Source organism: Drosophila subpulchrella, unplaced genomic scaffold, assembly GCF_014743375.2.
Source record: "Drosophila subpulchrella strain 33 F10 #4 breed RU33 unplaced genomic scaffold, RU_Dsub_v1.1 Primary Assembly Seq16, whole genome shotgun sequence".
Classification (NCBI taxonomy): Eukaryota; Metazoa; Arthropoda; class Insecta; order Diptera; family Drosophilidae; genus Drosophila; species Drosophila subpulchrella.
Genome location: NW_023665498.1, coordinates 1,443,052 through 1,464,934, shown reverse-complemented (window position 1 = coordinate 1,464,934; position 21,883 = coordinate 1,443,052). Strand labels below are relative to the sequence as shown.

General features: G+C 38.7%; 1 protein-coding gene across 6 annotated transcripts in view; it reads left to right on the top strand.

The window, feature by feature from the left end:
- LOC119559050 (calcium/calmodulin-dependent protein kinase kinase 2-like) overlaps positions 1-4,546 on the top strand; it is a 118,873-nt gene extending 114,327 nt beyond the window's left edge. For 4 of the 6 annotated variants that reach the window (XM_037872178.1, XM_037872183.1, XM_037872182.1 and 1 more), the window contains exons 4-7: positions 3,397-3,584; positions 3,646-3,879; positions 3,936-4,225; positions 4,284-4,546. In XM_037872178.1, the coding sequence (XP_037728106.1) occupies positions 3,397-3,584; positions 3,646-3,879; positions 3,936-4,225; positions 4,284-4,362 (791 nt within the window). In that variant the 3' untranslated portion in view covers positions 4,363-4,546. Of the gene's footprint in view, positions 1-3,396; positions 3,585-3,645; positions 3,880-3,935; positions 4,226-4,283 lie in introns of those variants that run through there. The other 2 variants (XM_037872180.1, XM_037872185.1) reach the window with 2 other exon arrangements.
- Positions 4,547-21,883: the final 17,337 nt, after the last annotated feature.

The following is a 21,883-nucleotide window of genomic DNA, read 5'->3' as shown; positions in this document are numbered from 1 at the left end:
GTATACAATACATGAGTCGATTAATGTATTCGGAAATACTAGACATATAATAGAGTATGATACTCCAGAAAATGTAATATCAATATTAAGAGAATATATTCCACCCAATATAACAATAGGAGTTCACTGTACTCTAGAAGATTTTTATAGAATTCAAAAACCACTTAAAGACAATTTTATAAATACATTTTTATACACTAAGACATTTGTCTAGGATGTCGAAGACGCTGAAGACAGATCCGTGATTATCACAGAAACTCATTGTAGAGCTCATAGAGGGCTTGATGAAAATTATAAGCAAATAACTAGACTCTATTATTGGCCTAATTTATACAAAAAGCTTAAGGAGTTTATAAAGAATTGCACAATCTGCAATCAAAACAAATACAACACACACCCAGTACAGATTCCTATCGGTCAAGCACCTATTCCAGAAAGAGAAGGTGAAAATTTGCATCTTGACATATATTACGCCCAAAATCTTATATTCATTACTTGTATAGATTCCTATTCCAAATATTTGGTCTTAAAAGAAATCCCTAACAAACTAAATATAGAAAATAAAGTTTCAGAAATTTTACAACAATTTCCATTAGCCAAATCTTTGATGATAGATAACGAACCAAGTTTCTCTTCATCCCAATTCAAATCCTTTGCTCAAAGAAATGGGATATCTCTATTCTTTGCAGATCCTCGACATAGTACGTCCAACGGACAAATAGAAAGAGCACACTCTACTTTAACAGAAATTGCTCGCTGCATTAAAGATGAGCTTAATTTAGTTGATTATTCCGAAATTATTATTAAAGCAGCACAAAAATATAATTTAACAATTCACTCAATAACCAACCAACGACCTTTTGACATACTATTTAATAAAATCAAACACGAAGATATGCCTAAATTATTGCAACAAGCTCAAGAGAAAATGTTGCATTTCCACAATAGAGATAGACAAAATAAGAATTATCACGTAGGAGAGGTAATTTACGAAAAGAAACATGGGGAAAGAAACAAGCTAAATTCTAGATACAAAAAACAAGTAGTTAGGGAAAATCTCCCTAATAAAGTTATTATAAATAACAGAAACCGTACGATTCATAAAGATAATATAAAATAATTTGTTTCAAATTACAGATAATGATTTCAATAATGTACTTATTACTGCTGGTAGCTACAACCAAATCCGAAATTATGGATTACACGAACCATGATTTCCTTCTTTACAAGGATACCAAAGATGTTCTTATTTATGAATCATACGCAGATTTATTTCATATAACTAATATAAGTCTTTATAGAGATATAATTAATCTTGAAACAGAATTTCTGAAGAGTCACGACAGCAACAATTTTCTTTGGGAAATATCCCACGATTTAAAAATTATCCAAACACTTATCTCCCAAATTATACCCAGTAGATCGAAAAGAGGCATTAATGAAATAGGCACTATTTGGAAATGGATAGCGGGAACACCAGATCATGATGATTTCATAACTGTCCAAAATAAAATCGATGATTTAATACAAAATAATAACGATCAATTCGTTATTAATTCTAAAATATTTAAAGAGATAAAATCTTTATCTGAAGAATTCAAAACAGCCTTTAAAGATCAAGAAATTCCGCTTAGAAAATATCGTCTGCGTTTGCTTACTTACGATCTTATGAATTTAATGGACACAATTACACTCGCCAAAATCGATGTATTTAATACTAAAATTCTAAACAACGACGATATATGTACAAGAAATTTATAAACACGAAAATAGACCTGTAGTTATAACAGACCTTTTAGATATATCTGAATTTAAAATCGCTTTTCATCAAGATCTTATTATAATTTACATAAAATACCCTATTATTACCGATCGCTGTGACGTTTACAATTCAAGATCCATTTCACATGATGATGGAAAATTATTAATTGATAATCACGTCGCAAAATGTAGAAATAAGTACTATGTAATGTCTAATTTTAAGACAGAAATATTTAACAATTATTGCACACTTAACCCAGAAGGTTCTTGTTTCACCAGATTACTAAATGGAGAAAAATCTTTTTGTAACAAAATCAGAGAAAAAAATAAAAAAGTAGATGTAATCCAAGATGGAGCCATTTTTGTAAATGGAGAAAATACAGTTAATGACACTCATTTAAATGGGTCGTATTTAATAACTTTTAATGGCACCACTAAAATTAATAATATTTCCTACACCAATGTAGACAATAAGATATTGGAATACATCACAGCTCGAAAATATACAGATTTTTTAGTATCCGAATATATTATATCTAATGATTCGGAACTCACATTCGATAATATTAACATACTAAATCCATTTATTCAAATTAAACAAACTCAAATACCAGTTACGTTAATATTAATCATATTCACATTTATATATTTAATTATTATGATTATAATCAAATTCAGAAAATTTTTAATATTCAAACCATGGCAAATTCATATAGAAATTGAACCAGAAAACAATATTTCCGATAATGAAATAAATAATATACCCGACAATGAAAAGACCCTAGAAGAAAATATCATTGTCGAATTAACCCATCAATTACATTCAATATACCCATCAGTTCCAATGAATCGGGACGATTCAATTTAGAATGGGGGGAGTTATATGACACATTATTTAGGGGCTCTTACCCAATTTATAAACAACTTTGAGCCGAGAGCTAATTTCCAAATAACTCTGACAGACCCGAGATAAATCCGTGGTCAGCTATTTCTGTCAACCATGCCTCCGAATCATTCCCACCCAGATCAATTTCACGCAGCCCAAATCAAACGGATGCTGTAAACATCCAGTCCGCTAACGTAAACAAAAGATCCCCAAAGCGAGCCCCGAGTCCGCTAACGTAAACAAAAAGATCCCCAAAGCGGTCCCTAAACTCCGCTAATGTAAACACCAATTTCCGGCCAAGATTGGACTTCAAATTTAATTGGCAAATTGCATCATCCTATTTTCCGACTCTCTTGAGTCATTCTCTTTATCAATTTTTGGGGATAAATTCTCTTAAGCCGAGGTTTGATTATCGATCATTGAACTAGAGATCAGCCAGTCCGTTTTTGAGCAGAATCCGAGCAGAACAATAATTCGAGAATAAATACAAGAGCAGTGAATTAAGTAAGTTCGACCTATTGTAAAATTGTAATAGTGAATAAGTGATTGTTAAAAATAAAAATAAATTTTTTTTTATCAATTCACTATGGAGAAACTTAATTTGCACACTACAATGTGTTCTCAATGCGTTCCACACTTCTGACACAAGCTTGAATACCAGCTGCACGGTTAATGTTTATATGGTCGAAGATAACTGCTAATTTATACATAGAAACAATACTGATACATAAATATTTTTTCCCAAATAGTACACCACCAAAAAATTATCCATGCCGACATAAAGCCTGGAAATTTATTATTAACCGAATGTGGACATGTCAAAATAGCAGATCTTGGTGTGTGCAACGAATTTCTCGGAGAAGATGCGAAAATAAGCAATGGATCGACGGCTGGAACTCCAGCCTTTAGAGCACCTGAAACTCTAGTCCTAGGAAAGGTATACCGTTTCTTAATAGTTTTCGAAATTAAATCTTTATGATTTAAGTTTTCCAATTTAGAACGAATATTGTGGAAGAGCAGCAGATGTCTGGGCACTAGGCGCAACTCTATATTCTTTAATATTTGGAAATGTGCCGTTCCTAGCAGATTCCGTGCCTGTACTGTACGAGAAAATAAAACAAGATTGTGTAATCTTTCCAGAAAACCACTTAATTAATCCAAACTTGAAAAGTTGCATAGTTCAAATGTTGGAAAAAGATGCAAAGCACAGAATCACAGTTCCACTGCTAAAGGTATTAAAAAATATTAATTGTTGCATATTATAAACATAAAATTTTTTAATTTTTAGGTGAACAAATGGGTAACCTCTGGTGGGGACTTTCCCTTGCCGACAGAAGAAGAAAATTGTTGTTTGGTGCAAGTTGATGACAAAGACATAGACTCCGTCGTTCGCAGCATTCCCAAATTAGACACACTAATATTGATTAAAACAATGTTAAAAAAACATTCTTTTGGTAATCCTTTTGTAAAAGAATCTTTTGGAAAATCACTAGAACCAAGTTGTATGCGGATAGACAGATTTGTCCGAGCAGGTCGATCTAATTCAGCTCCTGGCTCATATCACATATCAACGGATAGGTATTAAAACCTTAATTTATTTAAAATATTGAATTTTAATCATTGTATTTAATTCCAGGCAACCTTCTGCAGATACTTTCCTTCCATCCGTTAAGGAACATTGTTCAGGTCAATGTAAAGAAGATATACATAACTAATAAGATTGTTACAGACTAAATGTTCAATTTTAGGAAAACTTTCGATCTAACTAATATTTCGAAGTAGTTTGAGTCCGTATGCAGAGACTGTTCTACTCGTTCTGTATATGAGTTTTAGCAACTATAATGAATTAAAGAAATGATTTTTGACTTTAATAAATGTCTCCCAAGTTAAAAATATTTATATCTTCAATGAATTACTCTAAACATTTTTCGATATGAGGACGTTAGAGAAGGCGTGGCAAAGTTTATTATAAGTAAGGTGGGTATTGACAAAATAAAAGCAATTAAAATTTCACTTCATAAAAACTGTTTATGCAAAATAACTTTGCATTTCTTTAAACGTACATGTTCTTTTTTCAACGAACACAATATTTTTGTTATCGACCGGATTTTCCTCACATGCCGACGGCGACCACAGGCAGCAGCAGCTCAACCTGCTCTACCTTTAGGTACATAATCTGTGTGGGACACAAATATATTGACTTTGTATTTATAAAATGTTAGGTCTACAGCAATGCAATGTATTTTTAACTAACAAACTAATCCCTACATATGTCCTAATAAAATTGGTACTAAAGCAAACCTTGTTTATTTAATTACTCTGGGTTTAGAGTGTAAGCATCGCTGCTTCTTTAGCCCTAAGGGCAAATGCTATTTTTTTTATCAGGATATCTCATTTGTGGCTCTAAGCATTTCACTAAAAAAGCTACGTTTAGTTTGAAAAAACTAAATATTTTCCAAAAATAAAAAAATCAAGGAAGAACGTTGCTAAGCTATAGGGACCAAAGGCAGATATGCAAGCAGCAAAGCGAGTTGGTAATGAGTAGCCTACCAGCGATTTCAATATATGCTTATGTGGGCGGCTGACAGATTTAGGCGTTATGGGCGTTAGAGTGGGCGTGGCAAGCTTCTTTTGGGTCAATCGGAAGGTGTTGACGGGTTTAATACATTCCGGCATAGTAGCAGCCGTAGCATCGGTCAAGAGCTGGGCATGAGTCATCAAACCGTTATAAACCATTTGAAGAAGCTTAGAGTCACTAAAAAGCTCGATGTATGCGTGCCACACGATTTGACGGAAAAAACATCTTTGACCGTATTGATGCATGCGAATCTCTTCTGAATCGCAACAAAATCTACCCGTTTTTTAAGCGTATGGTGACTGGCGATGAAAAGTGGGTCACATACGACAACGTAAGGCGCAAACGGTCGTGGTCGCGGTTAAGCGGCCCAGACGGTGGCCAAGCCTGGATTGACGGGCAGGAAAGTTCTTCTGTGTGTTTGGTGGAATTGGCAGGGAATCATCCATCTTTGATCAACAGAGGTCTGAATTGTCTTCCATCAGGAAAAGCCAGGCCACACACATCTTTGGTGACGCGCCAGAAGCACCGGGAGCTCGGATGGGAGGTTCTTTTGCATCCACCGTATAGTCCGGATCTCGCATCAAGTGTTTACCACCTGTCCATGGCGAACGCGCTTGGTGGTCTGAAGTTGGCCACAAGAGAGTCCTGTGAAAATTGGCTTTCCGGGTTTTCTGCCAGTAGGAATGTGAGCTTCTATAAGAGGGGCATTAAGAAGTTGGCATAATACTTTCCCGAGCCAGAATGCTTGGTTTCCTTTGCCTCCTCCTATTTCCCCAAGTCAGCCATTGATGGTATCGAATTCGCTTAAAAATGTGTTGCGACCGCTAAGTCATATTAACATAAAATACGCTACTAAGACCTCTGTGGTAGAACAACCTGCTCAGACAGGCTCTTGGAATTTATTAATACCTTACGAAAGCAGCAAGAGGATGCTATGAATGCCCAAGCGGCGGCAATTGAAAAACTATTGGAACGCTTTGATCAAATGATGTCAGTGATGCCGACGACTCTGCAAATGTTACAGAGCGTGATGTCTAAGCACGCCATTGATTCAACGCGCCGCAATGACTAACTACGTTTTAAATATCGTTATTGGGATCGCTAACAGTTTAGTTAGCAAATCCTTGGAGGTTGAGCATCTCCTCTAGGAACGTAACATTGACATTTTGTTAATCTCAGAGTCAGAGACATAGTGTCAGAGACACATTTTACCAGCCGTTCTTTCTTTCGAATCCATGGATATGCTGTGCACTGCGCCAATCACTCCGATGATAGAAGTCGTGGTGGTGCTGCTGTCATTATCAAATCGTCCCTGGACTATAGCCTAAGCACCACAATAACTGAACATCACCTGCAAGCCATTGCTATCAATTTGGCCAAGTCATTTGGAAGAATTTCGTTATGCGCTGTCTACTGTCCTCCTGGTCATCGTCATTCGTGGCCAGCTGAGGATTTCGCCGCCGTTTGGGTTCTGTGGGCAGCCGCTTTATTATTGGAGGTGACTGGAATGCACACCATAGCTTCTGGGGTTGCAGGCGGTCCTGCCCTTGTGGAAACAATCTTTTGTCTGTTGTCTCCAGCTCAACCATGCAGATTCTGGCCACTGGGGAGCCCACGCATTTTCCCTGAATCAATGATCATCTTCCGACTGCCATTGATTTTGCAGTGTATAGAGGTATCCCGTGCCTCAACCTTTCCATCTCTGAGTGTTCGGGCCTTTTCTCTGATCATATTCCGCTCCTGATCCTGATATATTTCTCTGTTGCTGCCTATCAAGTCATTGCCAACACCTATTCCGCCGCCAACATGGGCTTCTTCGAAATCTGAAATTGCAGTCTTGGCCAGAAAAGGTCGTACACTTCGCGGCGTTTGGATGAGGACAAGGCATACCCTGGACTTGGCAAGGTGGAGGGCTGCCGTGTCAGAACTCAGAAAAGTTCACTCGATACGCGAAGTGCCCCTTGACCGAAAAGTAGTCACGCAAAAGTTCACTTTGTACAATAGGCGGGGGTGCACCGCGGTTTATTCCATATGAATGCCAAAATCGAACTACTTAAGTCTAAGCTCAGTTCCGCGCTCCAAAGCGCAGCGGAGACTTCACGGAGGGGAGCTGGGAACAGAGCGGGAGCGCGAGAGCGCGAGAGAGCGGAAGAGCGGTGCAGTTGGATAGCGGGGCCAGGGTCCAGATTCGCCGGACAGTGGGCCTGAACATTCCCCCTTGCAATCGCTAGCGTTGCAAGAAGAGACGGAACACCGGCCAGTCGCCTACGCCTTAAGCCTGCGTACAGGCGCCGGAGAGGATCCACCCGAACACCGTCTTCTGGGCTACTGGCAGTCCCTCGTCGACCATGTGGAAGCCCGGCTGTATCACCTTCGGGTAGTCGTCCGCGCCCAGGATTAAGGAAATGGTGGCTGGCCGATGGAAACGCTCATACGCGAGCGGTAGCTCCTTAAACTTCTTGACTACACTCTCACTGAGCGCACGGATGGGGGTGCGGATGCGCACGTTCGGCTCGATCTTGAAGACCACCTCCAGCTTGATGGCCTCGTCGACCTTCGACCGAATCGTCGCCGTGCAGATGCTCTCATCACCCACGTTCGTTGTCGGCAAAAGAAACGCGGCTGCCAGGGATGCATCGATGGAGCTTGTCGGGGTGCACGGATCGATGAGTGCGGCGGTGTCGAACGTCTCCTCCCCGGTCCCGACGGGAGGACGTTGACGCTATGACGCTGGAGAAGTGCCGCGAGCGACGGAGCTGGTGTCGAGGATGCTGAGCGCGATGGAGGGGCAAGCGTTTGGCGAGTTGGAGGATCTTGCCGGCGCGAACGCTGCTTAGAAGCGGGCTGTTGTTTGGAGCCGGACTCTTTCCGGGAAACAAGTTCGTGCATGTGGAGCAGCGTGTGATGGTTCCGGTCGCACGTTCTGCACCGGTCACCGCTACGACAGCTCCCAGTGGAGTGCTCGTGTGCGAGACAGTTCGCGCAGTACTTGTTTATAAGAACTGCCCGCAGCCGCTTCTCTGCGCTCAGCTTTAGGAACCTCTGACACTTCCGAAGAGGATGGATTCCGCGGCAGACTCGGCATCGGTAGGACTGAGTACCTCTCGTACGTCTGCTATCAAATGCCTGAGCGCTACGTGGACGGGGAGCCATTTTCTTGGTTAGAGTGTGGATAAGGAAAAAACAAACAGGGCTGATTAGCAATGACGTGGATAATGGCTACGGAATAAGGTGTATAAGAAACGCGGCTCGTTACTAGGTAGTTTTGGACGGCTCTCTTGGAAGCAGAATCACCTTGGTCACTGGACGTTTGACAATGCCGCGCGCCGTACGAATGTCGGCTACGCGGACATTGCCATAGGTTCCCGGAAAAACTGAGTCTATTCTTCCGAGTCGCCACTCATTTGTGGGTAAATTTTCTTCCTTAATGACGAACATGTCGCCGACACGCAGATTTTCTGTGGGAACTTGCCACTTGTTGCGCTTGTGGAGCTCCTTAAGGTACTCATCCTTCCATCGAGTGCGGAATTGCTGATGGAGAGACTGTAAGTGCTGCCGCCGGCTCAGAATGGACTTGGATTCGCCCCTTACTTCAGGTTCCACTATGTATAGAAGAGGTCCACCAACAAGAAAGTGCCCTGGTGTCAACGCTAAGAGATCAGTTGTATCCTCGGACATGGGAGATAGCGGTCTGGAATTCAGACAAGCTTCGATTCTCGCTAGGAGGGATTACAGCTCTACAAAGGTGTACTTCCGTGTTGCGGTGGACTTGTAAAACAAGGTCTTGAAGCTCTTGACACCAGCTTCCCATAGGCCTCCCATATGGGGTGCCCCAGGAGGAATGAATTGCCAGGTGAGCTGCTGATGACTATACGCATCGGTCACAGACTCCTTAACGGCTTGCAGGAAGTCTCGGGAAAGCACGGTGGAAGCGCCGACGAAGGTCTTTCCGTTGTCGGACTGGACTTGGCAAGGACACCCTCTTCTAGATACGAAACGAGCGAAAGCGGCAAGAAACTTTTCAGTCGTTAAGTCGGATGTAGTCTCTAGATGGATGGCCTTTGTAGAAAAATAAACGAAAACCAACACATACCCTTTTGTAATGATTATACCCGTTATTATACCCGTTAATTATACCCGTTACTCGTAGAGTAAAAGGGTATACTAGATTCGTCGGAAAGTATGTCACAGGCAGAAGGAAGCGTTTCCGACCCCATAAAGTATATATATTCTTGATCAGGATCACTAGCCGAGTCGATCTTGCCATGTCCGTCTGTCCGTCTGCCTGTCTGTCTGGATGAACGCTGAGATCTTGGAACCTATAAGAGCTAGGCTTTTGAGATTTGGCGTGCAGATTCCTGAGCTTCTTACGCAGCGCAAGTTTGTTTCAGCAGAGTGCCACGCCCACTCTAACGCCCACAAACCGCCCAAAACTGTGGCTCCTACAGTTTTGATGCTAGAATAAAATTTTTAACTGAAATGTATTGTTCTCATCAATATCTATCCATTGTTTACTTTTGTGCTCTGAATTTTTGTCTTAATCGGTGATTTTTTTCGAGTTTCTTGTGTTTGTTTTTTAACAAAGCTTTGCCTAATAGTTGTGTTAGTGTTTTTGACTAGATCCCCCAGTAAACGGGTATGTGGTTATAGTAATTTTAACATTTCGATTAGATTTGTTTAATCTCCTAGCGTTGTTAGTGTAATTTTACACTCACTAATCTTGCTAAAACTCTTTTATTCCCACTCTCTTTCCTGCTCTATATTAACTGTAATTTAAACTCTCTCGGATCCTGCCGAATTTCTGGTAGACTTTTGGTGTGCTATTCTCTTATTCTTTCTCTCTTGCTTGCTTTACATTGTAACTGTTCGTGCGTAAAGTTGTCAGTGTCCCACAAGCAACGCTCAGTCGATAGAAGATTTATTCTTTCGTGCTCTCTTACACTTAAATTAAAACGCGATCTCGCGCTCTTATTTTTTTCGTGGTTTGTGCCTTTGTGGTTTTGGAATTTTGATCCCAGTGCCAATGCACGTTAAGTGTGCAGGATTTACTGGCAGAGTCAAAGACTTCATTGATCTGGTAGTTGAGATGAGCGGCTTTATGAAGCAGACTCGAGACAGCCTTTTGAATCTCTCAGGTGCTTTTAAACAGCTCAATGAGGGGTTCAATTCCGTTTGTGCGCAATTTAATAATAAAAAATTACTAACTGAGTCGCCTAAGCGCAAAAAAGCCAGCTTAGCGGCAGTTAATACGGTCACGGTATCCTCCCCAAATCCGAACTTGGAAGCTGCAGCAGTTTCTGTCGACACTGGGGTAAGTGAACCAACTGCGCCTAGGGATACAACTGATTCAGGTGGAGTAACTGTTTCTCGAAGTCTGGTGGTAAAAAAATCTTCAGTGTCGGCTACGGTGCCGACCGTACCTATAGGTAGAGAAGGTACCGTTTCTGGCTCTCAGCTTAGTGTGGTTCAATCTGCTGCTGGGGGACGTAAGAAACTGTCAGTTGTTCCACATAGGAAGCAATTATTTGTTTCTAGATTCACCCCAGATACCACATCTGAGGATGTTTTGGAATTTATACGTAAAAAAATTCCAATCCGAGAATATTTCAGTTGAACAATTTCGATTTTCATATGCTCGTAGTATTTTTTTTTTAAATATTTGCACCGCCTGATGTGTTTAAGGTACTACTTTCTGAAAGCTTTTGGCTTAATGATGATTTAGTAATAAAAGAATTTTTTCCCAATAAACCGAGAACAAATAACAGACCTTCCACTGCGCCAAAAAACTAAAAAGTTTATTTTTGGCTTATTAAAATGTTAGGGGACTAAATATGAAGCGACCCAAGCTTTATGCTGACTCCTCTGCACTTACTGCAGATATTTTGGCTTTTACGGAAGTTTGGCTGAAACCAGAGATATCTGACTCTGAAGTTCTGTCAAATAACTTTAGTGCCTATAGGACCGATCGATCCTCACGTAGGGGAGGCGGTGTGCTGATTGCCGTTACCACTAGCCTAACATCCGAAAAAATTCACTATTATACCCCTAACGAAATTGAATTTGGTAGTGTGAAAGTTTCCTGTATTCCACCTGGCTCTGATTTAATAATTTATGAGCACCATCTGTCAGCGATAAAATCTGTTCTATCCCTTCTTTCTAACAGAGACCTTTTGATTGTTTTGGGTGACTTTAATCTCCCTGATATTTCTCGGTCTCCTCCTACTGACTCACTTGTCGCTATACCCTTATTCGTCCATGATTTTGAAGATGGTCTTTTAGAATTATCGTTACAGAAAGTAAGCTTTATACGGAATTTCCGTCTGAAGTCACGGTATCTAAAATTGACGCTCTTGTTGTACCTGAAGACCGATATCATCCAACAATGGAATTGACAATCTGCCTCCCATTCGTTGATACCCTCTCTCCTTTAGTTCCTTAAACTAAAATGAGATGTTTTCGAAATTGTGACTATAAAAAACTTAACGATATGATTTCTCAATATAATATGACAGACTTGTACAATTGTATGGATATTGAAAGTGCCACTGAACTATTCTATATAGTGTTAAATACTTTTTTTAATGAATGCGTTCCTGATAGGCTTCCTTCAAAGCTAAACAGGCCTCCTTGGTTTACCAATGCGCTTCAAAGACTTAAAAACCTTAAAACAAACACCTATAAAAAGTATAAAAAATCGGGTAAGCCATCTGATTTTTCGAAATATGTGGTGGCTCGATCGGACTTTAATGTTCTCAATAGTCATTGTATTTAAGTCGATGTAAATTCGAATTTTCAAATGATCCGAAGCAGTTTTATAACTTTGTTAATGCCAAGCGTAAGTCGTCTGCATTGCCTTCATCGGTACGTTTTAACTCAATGGATTCTGAAATTGCTGATTTATTTGCCGAGTTTTTCCAAGTTCGGCTGCTTGGTCAAATTCTAACTACCCTAATCCCTTAAATAGGGCAAATTGTATTTTTACCCCTGAAATTACGGAAAGTTCTCTCTTAAGAGACTTAGCAACAACAACGCCAACTTATTCTCCAGGTCCAGATGGACTCCCCGGGTGTGTGCTTAAGTTTTGTGCGTCAACCATATGTAAACCGATTCTTAATCTTTTTAATTTGTCTATTTCATCATCAGTTTTACCTACTATCTGGAAGGACTCCTTTATCATTCCACTTCACAAAAAGGGTGCGAAGGCGGATGCCCAGAATTATAGAGGTATTTCCAAATTGTCGGCAATTCCTAAAGCATTTGAACGTATTATTACTTCTCATTTGCAACATTTATGTTCCTCGCTAATATCACCGTGTCAGCATGGCTTTGTTAAGCGAAGATCGACCACCACCAACCTTCTTGAATTGTCTTCTATTGTAATTAATGGATTTAAGAAAAAAATGCAGACTGACGTTATATATACAGATTTTAGTAAGGCCTTTGACTCTGTCAACCACTCTCTTCTACTATTCAAATTAAATCAGCCTGGGTTTCCATGTAATCTATTAACTTGGATGATCTACGTGACATCTGGAGTGCTTCAGGGTAGTCATTTGGGTCCTTTGCTGTTTACTTTGTTTATTTACGATCTTCCCTCTACCATAACACGTTCTCGTGTACTAATGTATGCTGATGATGTTAAGCTTTCCCTTCAGTTCCAAAAAAAAAGTTTCAATTGTGAATCACCTTGGGAATCACGTGGGACATGTCCTCTTGCACAAGTGAAGAACAAGTGACGCTCCATATAGAAAATTGTATGGGATGTCCGCATTTTCACAAGTGAAAATTCAAATGAAAATTTTTCGAAGTCCTACAGGATTTCACTCGTTCCTTATACTCATTTTTCGCATGGCCTGTCACGTGCCGGTGACACGTCCCAAGTGAATAAATTGTGAAAAACAGAATTTTTCCATGAGTTTTCACTTGTGAAATCACTTGCAAGTGACACGTCCCAACTGAAATTACTTGGGAAAATCAGAATTTTTCCATGAGTTTTCACTTATGAAAATATAGAATTTAAAATACTTACATTTTTATTTACTTTTAAATTCATTTTAATTAAATAGTGATATTTAGGTTATCTGTTAAAGGACAATTATTATAGTAAGACTAGTTTTCTGTTACGTTATTGGCTTTTCACATTGGTCATCGCATTCCTTAAACCTTTGTCCGGGTCCTCTGAGTCCTTGGCCAACGCTCCTGAAATAGGGTAAGGGCCTATGTTTAAAAAAATGCGTTTTACTTGTATATTTGTATATTTACCCTTTAGAGACTAACGGAACCAGAATATTCTACATTTTTTGGTAAAACCCATAAAACACCTTATAAATTGACTAACCTTAGACTAAGATCAATGCACAGCGTCTTAAACTTAAATATTAATATCACTAAATATCACTTTTAATCTTATGATAACTCTTCTTTGCACTATTTCTTTTGTTTTATCTTCGCTGTTGACGGGTACAACTGCTCCTATAACCTTTGTAAAGCGAAACATATCCGACTATACAATTTGTAATCCTTAATTAAAAACGCAATGTGAATTTTTTAAAGTGGCTTAAATATTTAAATAAATATTAACGGACCCTTCAACGCTGCGCCGACTTCTCTACTGACGTCAGTGTTTTTGACGGGCAGTGTTTTTGGGACACAAATAAAAACAGAAGCCTTTTTGACATGTCACACCGACCCTACTTCAGATCTGAAGGGCTTTCACCCGATTAACACTCCTACAAACAGCCAAAATATCGGATTTTTTTTTTCCCCGATGAAAAACAAAACAAAACAAGAAAGGAAGTTAGCTTCGGCAAGCCGAAGCTTATATACCCTTGCAGCTATATTTATTAAGTTTAAAAACACAAAAAATGATATTCCCAATAGTATAAGATAATATGTCAAAAAACACCGAAGCTATAATTTGTTTCATATTATTTTCCTATCAATTTTCCGATCGTTCCTATGGCAGCTATATGATTTAGTCGTCCGATTTTGATAAAATTAAATTCGAAATTCAGAACTAATTAAAAAATGTTATTTCCAAGCGTTGGAGGTTATATGTTGAAAAACACCGAATATATAATTTTGAAAAATTCTTTTTGCAGTTACTATTATTTTTGTTTCGTCCGATTTTGATAAAACTTAATTCGAAATTCAAAACTAATTTAAAAAAATGTCATTTCCAAGCTTAAGAGGTTTTATGTTAAAAAAAACACCGAAGCTATAATTTGTTTCATATTATTTTCCCACCAATTTTCCGATCGTCCCTATGGCAGCTATATGATATAGTCGTCCGATTTTGATAAAATTTAATTCAAAATTCAAAACTAATTAAAAAATGTTATTTCCAAGCTTAGGAAGTTATAAGATAAACAAGGAAGAACGCTATAGTCGAGTACCTCGACTATCAGATACCCGTTAATCAGCTAAAGGGACAAAAGGGAAATTGATATATGCAAGCAGCGAAAGGAGACTGAAATGCGCCACCTACCGGCGGTAGACAGACTTAAGCGTTATGGGCCTTAAAGTGGGCGTGGCAAATTTTTTTGGATCAGTCGATAGGTATTGACGAGACCAATACATTTTAGTTAAAATTTTTTATCTAGCATAAAAACTGTGGGCGCCACAGGTTTGGGCGGATTGTGGGCGTTAGAGTGGGCGTGGCATATTCGCGTAACAAACTTGCTCTCCCTACAAGGCTACGGAATCTAAATCTGAGATCCCAATTCTCAATCTTTGATAGTTTCCGAGATACCCACGTTCATATTTTCGATTTTTTGAAGTTTGTGGGCGGCTTGTGGGTGTTAAGGTGGGCGTGGCAAACTTTTTTTGGGTCAATCAATAGGTATTGATGAGAACAATACATTTCAGTTAAAATTTGTATTCTAGCATCAAAACTGTAGGAGCGACAGATTTGGGCGGCTTGTGGGCGTTAGAGTGGACGTGACAAACTTTTTTGGGTCAATCGATAGATAATGATGAGAACAATACATTTCAGTCAAAATTTTTATTCTGGCATTAAAACTGTAGGAGCCACAGTTTTGGGCGGTTTATGGGCGTTAGAGTGGGCGTGGCACTCTGCTGAAACAAACTTGCGCTGCGCAGGAATCTCAGGAATCTGCATGCCTAATCCCAGTATTGTAGCTCTTATAGTTTCCGAGATCTCAGCGATCATACGGACAGACGGACATGGCTAGGTCGACTCGGCTAGTGATCCTGATCAAGAATATATATACTTTATGGGGCCGGAAACGCTTCCTTCTGCCTATTACATACTTTCCGACGAATCTAGTATACCCTTTTACTCTACGAGCAACGGGTATAAAAAGTAAACAACGGATTTACATTAAACTTTGGCATAATGTATTATCAAATTGATGTAATTGTTATTGATTAATAAAATTTCTTTAAAAAAACGACATTTTGGACAATAAACCGATCGCCTAGACCAGTGTGGGCCAAAGCGGAATTGTACTCTACGTGTAACAGGTCTTAAAATATGGAGATATGAAAGTAAACAATGGAATTCCTTTAAATTTTGGCATAATGTATTATCAAATTGATGTTATTGTTATTTATTAATAATATTTTGAGATTTGGCGTGCAGATTCCTGAGCTTCTTACGCAGCGCAAGTTTGTTTCAGCAGAGTGCCACGCCCACTCTAACGCCCACAAACCGCCCAAAACTGTGGCTCCTACAGTTTTGATGCTAGAATAAAATTTTTAACTGAAATGTATTGTTCTCATCAATATCTATCCATTGTTTACTTTTGTGCTCTGAATTTTTGTCTTAATCGGTGATTTTTTTCGAGTTTCTTGTGTTTGTTTTTTAACAAAGCTTTGCCTAATAGTTGTGTTAGTGTTTTTGACTAGATCCCCCAGTAAACGGGTATGTGGTTATAGTAATTTTAACATTTCGATTAGATTTGTTTAATCTCCTAGCGTTGTTAGTGTAATTTTACACTCACTAATCTTGCTAAAACTCTTTTATTCCCACTCTCTTTCCTGCTCTATATTAACTGTAATTTAAACTCTCTCGGATCCTGCCGAATTTCTGGTAGACTTTTGGTGTGCTATTCTCTTATTCTTTCTCTCTTGCTTGCTTTACATTGTAACTGTTCGTGCGTAAAGTTGTCAGTGTCCCACAAGCAACGCTCAGTCGATAGAAGATTTATTCTTTCGTGCTCTCTTACACTTAAATTAAAACGCGATCTCGCGCTCTTATTTTTTTCGTGGTTTGTGCCTTTGTGGTTTTGGAATTTTGATCCCAGTGCCAATGCACGTTAAGTGTGCAGGATTTACTGGCAGAGTCAAAGACTTCATTGATCTGGTAGTTGAGATGAGCGGCTTTATGAAGCAGACTCGAGACAGCCTTTTGAATCTCTCAGGTGCTTTTAAACAGCTCAATGAGGGGTTCAATTCCGTTTGTGCGCAATTTAATAATAAAAAATTACTAACTGAGTCGCCTAAGCGCAAAAAAGCCAGCTTAGCGGCAGTTAATACGGTCACGGTATCCTCCCCAAATCCGAACTTGGAAGCTGCAGCAGTTTCTGTCGACACTGGGGTAAGTGAACCAACTGCGCCTAGGGATACAACTGATTCAGGTGGAGTAACTGTTTCTCGAAGTCTGGTGGTAAAAAAATCTTCAGTGTCGGCTACGGTGCCGACCGTACCTATAGGTAGAGAAGGTACCGTTTCTGGCTCTCAGCTTAGTGTGGTTCAATCTGCTGCTGGGGGACGTAAGAAACTGTCAGTTGTTCCACATAGGAAGCAATTATTTGTTTCTAGATTCACCCCAGATACCACATCTGAGGATGTTTTGGAATTTATACGTAAAAAAATTCCAATCCGAGAATATTTCAGTTGAACAATTTCGATTTTCATATGCTCGTAGTATTTTTTTTTTAAATATTTGCACCGCCTGATGTGTTTAAGGTACTACTTTCTGAAAGCTTTTGGCTTAATGATGATTTAGTAATAAAAGAATTTTTTCCCAATAAACCGAGAACAAATAACAGACCTTCCACTGCGCCAAAAAACTAAAAAGTTTATTTTTGGCTTATTAAAATGTTAGGGGACTAAATATGAAGCGACCCAAGCTTTATGCTGACTCCTCTGCACTTACTGCAGATATTTTGGCTTTTACGGAAGTTTGGCTGAAACCAGAGATATCTGACTCTGAAGTTCTGTCAAATAACTTTAGTGCCTATAGGACCGATCGATCCTCACGTAGGGGAGGCGGTGTGCTGATTGCCGTTACCACTAGCCTAACATCCGAAAAAATTCACTATTATACCCCTAACGAAATTGAATTTGGTAGTGTGAAAGTTTCCTGTATTCCACCTGGCTCTGATTTAATAATTTATGAGCACCATCTGTCAGCGATAAAATCTGTTCTATCCCTTCTTTCTAACAGAGACCTTTTGATTGTTTTGGGTGACTTTAATCTCCCTGATATTTCTCGGTCTCCTCCTACTGACTCACTTGTCGCTATACCCTTATTCGTCCATGATTTTGAAGATGGTCTTTTAGAATTATCGTTACAGAAAGTAAGCTTTATACGGAATTTCCGTCTGAAGTCACGGTATCTAAAATTGACGCTCTTGTTGTACCTGAAGACCGATATCATCCAACAATGGAATTGACAATCTGCCTCCCATTCGTTGATACCCTCTCTCCTTTAGTTCCTTAAACTAAAATGAGATGTTTTCGAAATTGTGACTATAAAAAACTTAACGATATGATTTCTCAATATAATATGACAGACTTGTACAATTGTATGGATATTGAAAGTGCCACTGAACTATTCTATATAGTGTTAAATACTTTTTTTAATGAATGCGTTCCTGATAGGCTTCCTTCAAAGCTAAACAGGCCTCCTTGGTTTACCAATGCGCTTCAAAGACTTAAAAACCTTAAAACAAACACCTATAAAAAGTATAAAAAATCGGGTAAGCCATCTGATTTTTCGAAATATGTGGTGGCTCGATCGGACTTTAATGTTCTCAATAGTCATTGTATTTAAGTCGATGTAAATTCGAATTTTCAAATGATCCGAAGCAGTTTTATAACTTTGTTAATGCCAAGCGTAAGTCGTCTGCATTGCCTTCATCGGTACGTTTTAACTCAATGGATTCTGAAATTGCTGATTTATTTGCCGAGTTTTTCCAAGTTCGGCTGCTTGGTCAAATTCTAACTACCCTAATCCCTTAAATAGGGCAAATTGTATTTTTACCCCTGAAATTACGGAAAGTTCTCTCTTAAGAGACTTAGCAACAACAACGCCAACTTATTCTCCAGGTCCAGATGGACTCCCCGGGTGTGTGCTTAAGTTTTGTGCGTCAACCATATGTAAACCGATTCTTAATCTTTTTAATTTGTCTATTTCATCATCAGTTTTACCTACTATCTGGAAGGACTCCTTTATCATTCCACTTCACAAAAAGGGTGCGAAGGCGGATGCCCAGAATTATAGAGGTATTTCCAAATTGTCGGCAATTCCTAAAGCATTTGAACGTATTATTACTTCTCATTTGCAACATTTATGTTCCTCGCTAATATCACCGTGTCAGCATGGCTTTGTTAAGCGAAGATCGACCACCACCAACCTTCTTGAATTGTCTTCTATTGTAATTAATGGATTTAAGAAAAAAATGCAGACTGACGTTATATATACAGATTTTAGTAAGGCCTTTGACTCTGTCAACCACTCTCTTCTACTATTCAAATTAAATCAGCCTGGGTTTCCATGTAATCTATTAACTTGGATGATCTACGTGACATCTGGAGTGCTTCAGGGTAGTCATTTGGGTCCTTTGCTGTTTACTTTGTTTATTTACGATCTTCCCTCTACCATAACACGTTCTCGTGTACTAATGTATGCTGATGATGTTAAGCTTTCCCTTCAGTTCCAAAAAAAAAGTTTCAATTGTGAATCACCTTGGGAATCACGTGGGACATGTCCTCTTGCACAAGTGAAGAACAAGTGACGCTCCATATAGAAAATTGTATGGGATGTCCGCATTTTCACAAGTGAAAATTCAAATGAAAATTTTTCGAAGTCCTACAGGATTTCACTCGTTCCTTATACTCATTTTTCGCATGGCCTGTCACGTGCCGGTGACACGTCCCAAGTGAATAAATTGTGAAAAACAGAATTTTTCCATGAGTTTTCACTTGTGAAATCACTTGCAAGTGACACGTCCCAACTGAAATTACTTGGGAAAATCAGAATTTTTCCATGAGTTTTCACTTATGAAAATATAGAATTTAAAATACTTACATTTTTATTTACTTTTAAATTCATTTTAATTAAATAGTGATATTTAGGTTATCTGTTAAAGGACAATTATTATAGTAAGACTAGTTTTCTGTTACGTTATTGGCTTTTCACATTGGTCATCGCATTCCTTAAACCTTTGTCCGGGTCCTCTGAGTCCTTGGCCAACGCTCCTGAAATAGGGTAAGGGCCTATGTTTAAAAAAATGCGTTTTACTTGTATATTTGTATATTTACCCTTTAGAGACTAACGGAACCAGAATATTCTACATTTTTTGGTAAAACCCATAAAACACCTTATAAATTGACTAACCTTAGACTAAGATCAATGCACAGCGTCTTAAACTTAAATATTAATATCACTAAATATCACTTTTAATCTTATGATAACTCTTCTTTGCACTATTTCTTTTGTTTTATCTTCGCTGTTGACGGGTACAACTGCTCCTATAACCTTTGTAAAGCGAAACATATCCGACTATACAATTTGTAATCCTTAATTAAAAACGCAATGTGAATTTTTTAAAGTGGCTTAAATATTTAAATAAATATTAACGGACCCTTCAACGCTGCGCCGACTTCTCTACTGACGTCTACAGCGGGGCAGTGTTTTTGGGACACAAATAAAAACAGAAGCCTTTTTGACATGTCACACCGACCCTACTTCAGATCTGAAGGGCTTTCACCCGATTAACACTCCTACAAACAGCCAAAATATCGGATTTTTTTTTTCCCCGATGAAAAACAAAACAAAACAAGAAAGGAAGTTAGCTTCGGCAAGCCGAAGCTTATATACCCTTGCAGCTATATTTATTAAGTTTAAAAACACAAAAAATGATATTCCCAATAGTATAAGATAATATGTCAAAAAACACCGAAGCTATAATTTGTTTCATATTATTTTCCTATCAATTTTCCGATCGTTCCTATGGCAGCTATATGATTTAGTCGTCCGATTTTGATAAAATTAAATTCGAAATTCAGAACTAATTAAAAAATGTTATTTCCAAGCGTTGGAGGTTATATGTTGAAAAACACCGAATATATAATTTTGAAAAATTCTTTTTGCAGTTACTATTTCCTTTTGTTTCGTCCGATTTTGATAAAACTTAATTCGAAATTCAAAACTAATTTAAAAAAATGTCATTTCCAAGCTTAAGAGGTTTTATGTTAAAAAAAACACCGAAGCTATAATTTGTTTCATATTATTTTCCCACCAATTTTCCGATCGTCCCTATGGCAGCTATATGATATAGTCGTCCGATTTTGATAAAATTTAATTCAAAATTCAAAACTAATTAAAAAATGTTATTTCCAAGCTTAGGAAGTTATAAGATAAACAAGGAAGAACGCTATAGTCGAGTACCTCGACTATCAGATACCCGTTAATCAGCTAAAGGGACAAAAGGGAAATTGATATATGCAAGCAGCGAAAGGAGACTGAAATGCGCCACCTACCGGCGGTAGACAGACTTAAGCGTTATGGGCCTTAAAGTGGGCGTGGCAAATTTTTTTGGATCAGTCGATAGGTATTGACGAGACCAATACATTTTAGTTAAAATTTTTTATCTAGCATAAAAACTGTGGGCGCCACAGGTTTGGGCGGATTGTGGGCGTTAGAGTGGGCGTGGCATATTCGCGTAACAAACTTGCTCTCCCTACAAGGCTACGGAATCTAAATCTGAGATCCCAATTCTCAATCTTTGATAGTTTCCGAGATACCCACGTTCATATTTTCGATTTTTTGAAGTTTGTGGGCGGCTTGTGGGTGTTAAGGTGGGCGTGGCAAACTTTTTTTGGGTCAATCAATAGGTATTGATGAGAACAATACATTTCAGTTAAAATTTGTATTCTAGCATCAAAACTGTAGGAGCGACAGATTTGGGCGGCTTGTGGGCGTTAGAGTGGACGTGACAAACTTTTTTGGGTCAATCGATAGATAATGATGAGAACAATACATTTCAGTCAAAATTTTTATTCTGGCATTAAAACTGTAGGAGCCACAGTTTTGGGCGGTTTATGGGCGTTAGAGTGGGCGTGGCACTCTGCTGAAACAAACTTGCGCTGCGCAGGAATCTCAGGAATCTGCATGCCTAATCCTAGTATTGTAGCTCTTATAGTTTCCGAGATCTCAGCGATCATACGGACAGACGGACATGGCTAGGTCGACTCGGCTAGTGATCCTGATCAAGAATATATATACTTTATGGGGCCGGAAACGCTTCCTTCTGCCTATTACATACTTTCCGACGAATCTAGTATACCCTTTTACTCTACGAGCAACGGGTATAAAAAGTAAACAACGGATTTACATTAAACTTTGGCATAATGTATTATCAAATTGATGTAATTGTTATTGATTAATAAAATTTCTTTAAAAAAAC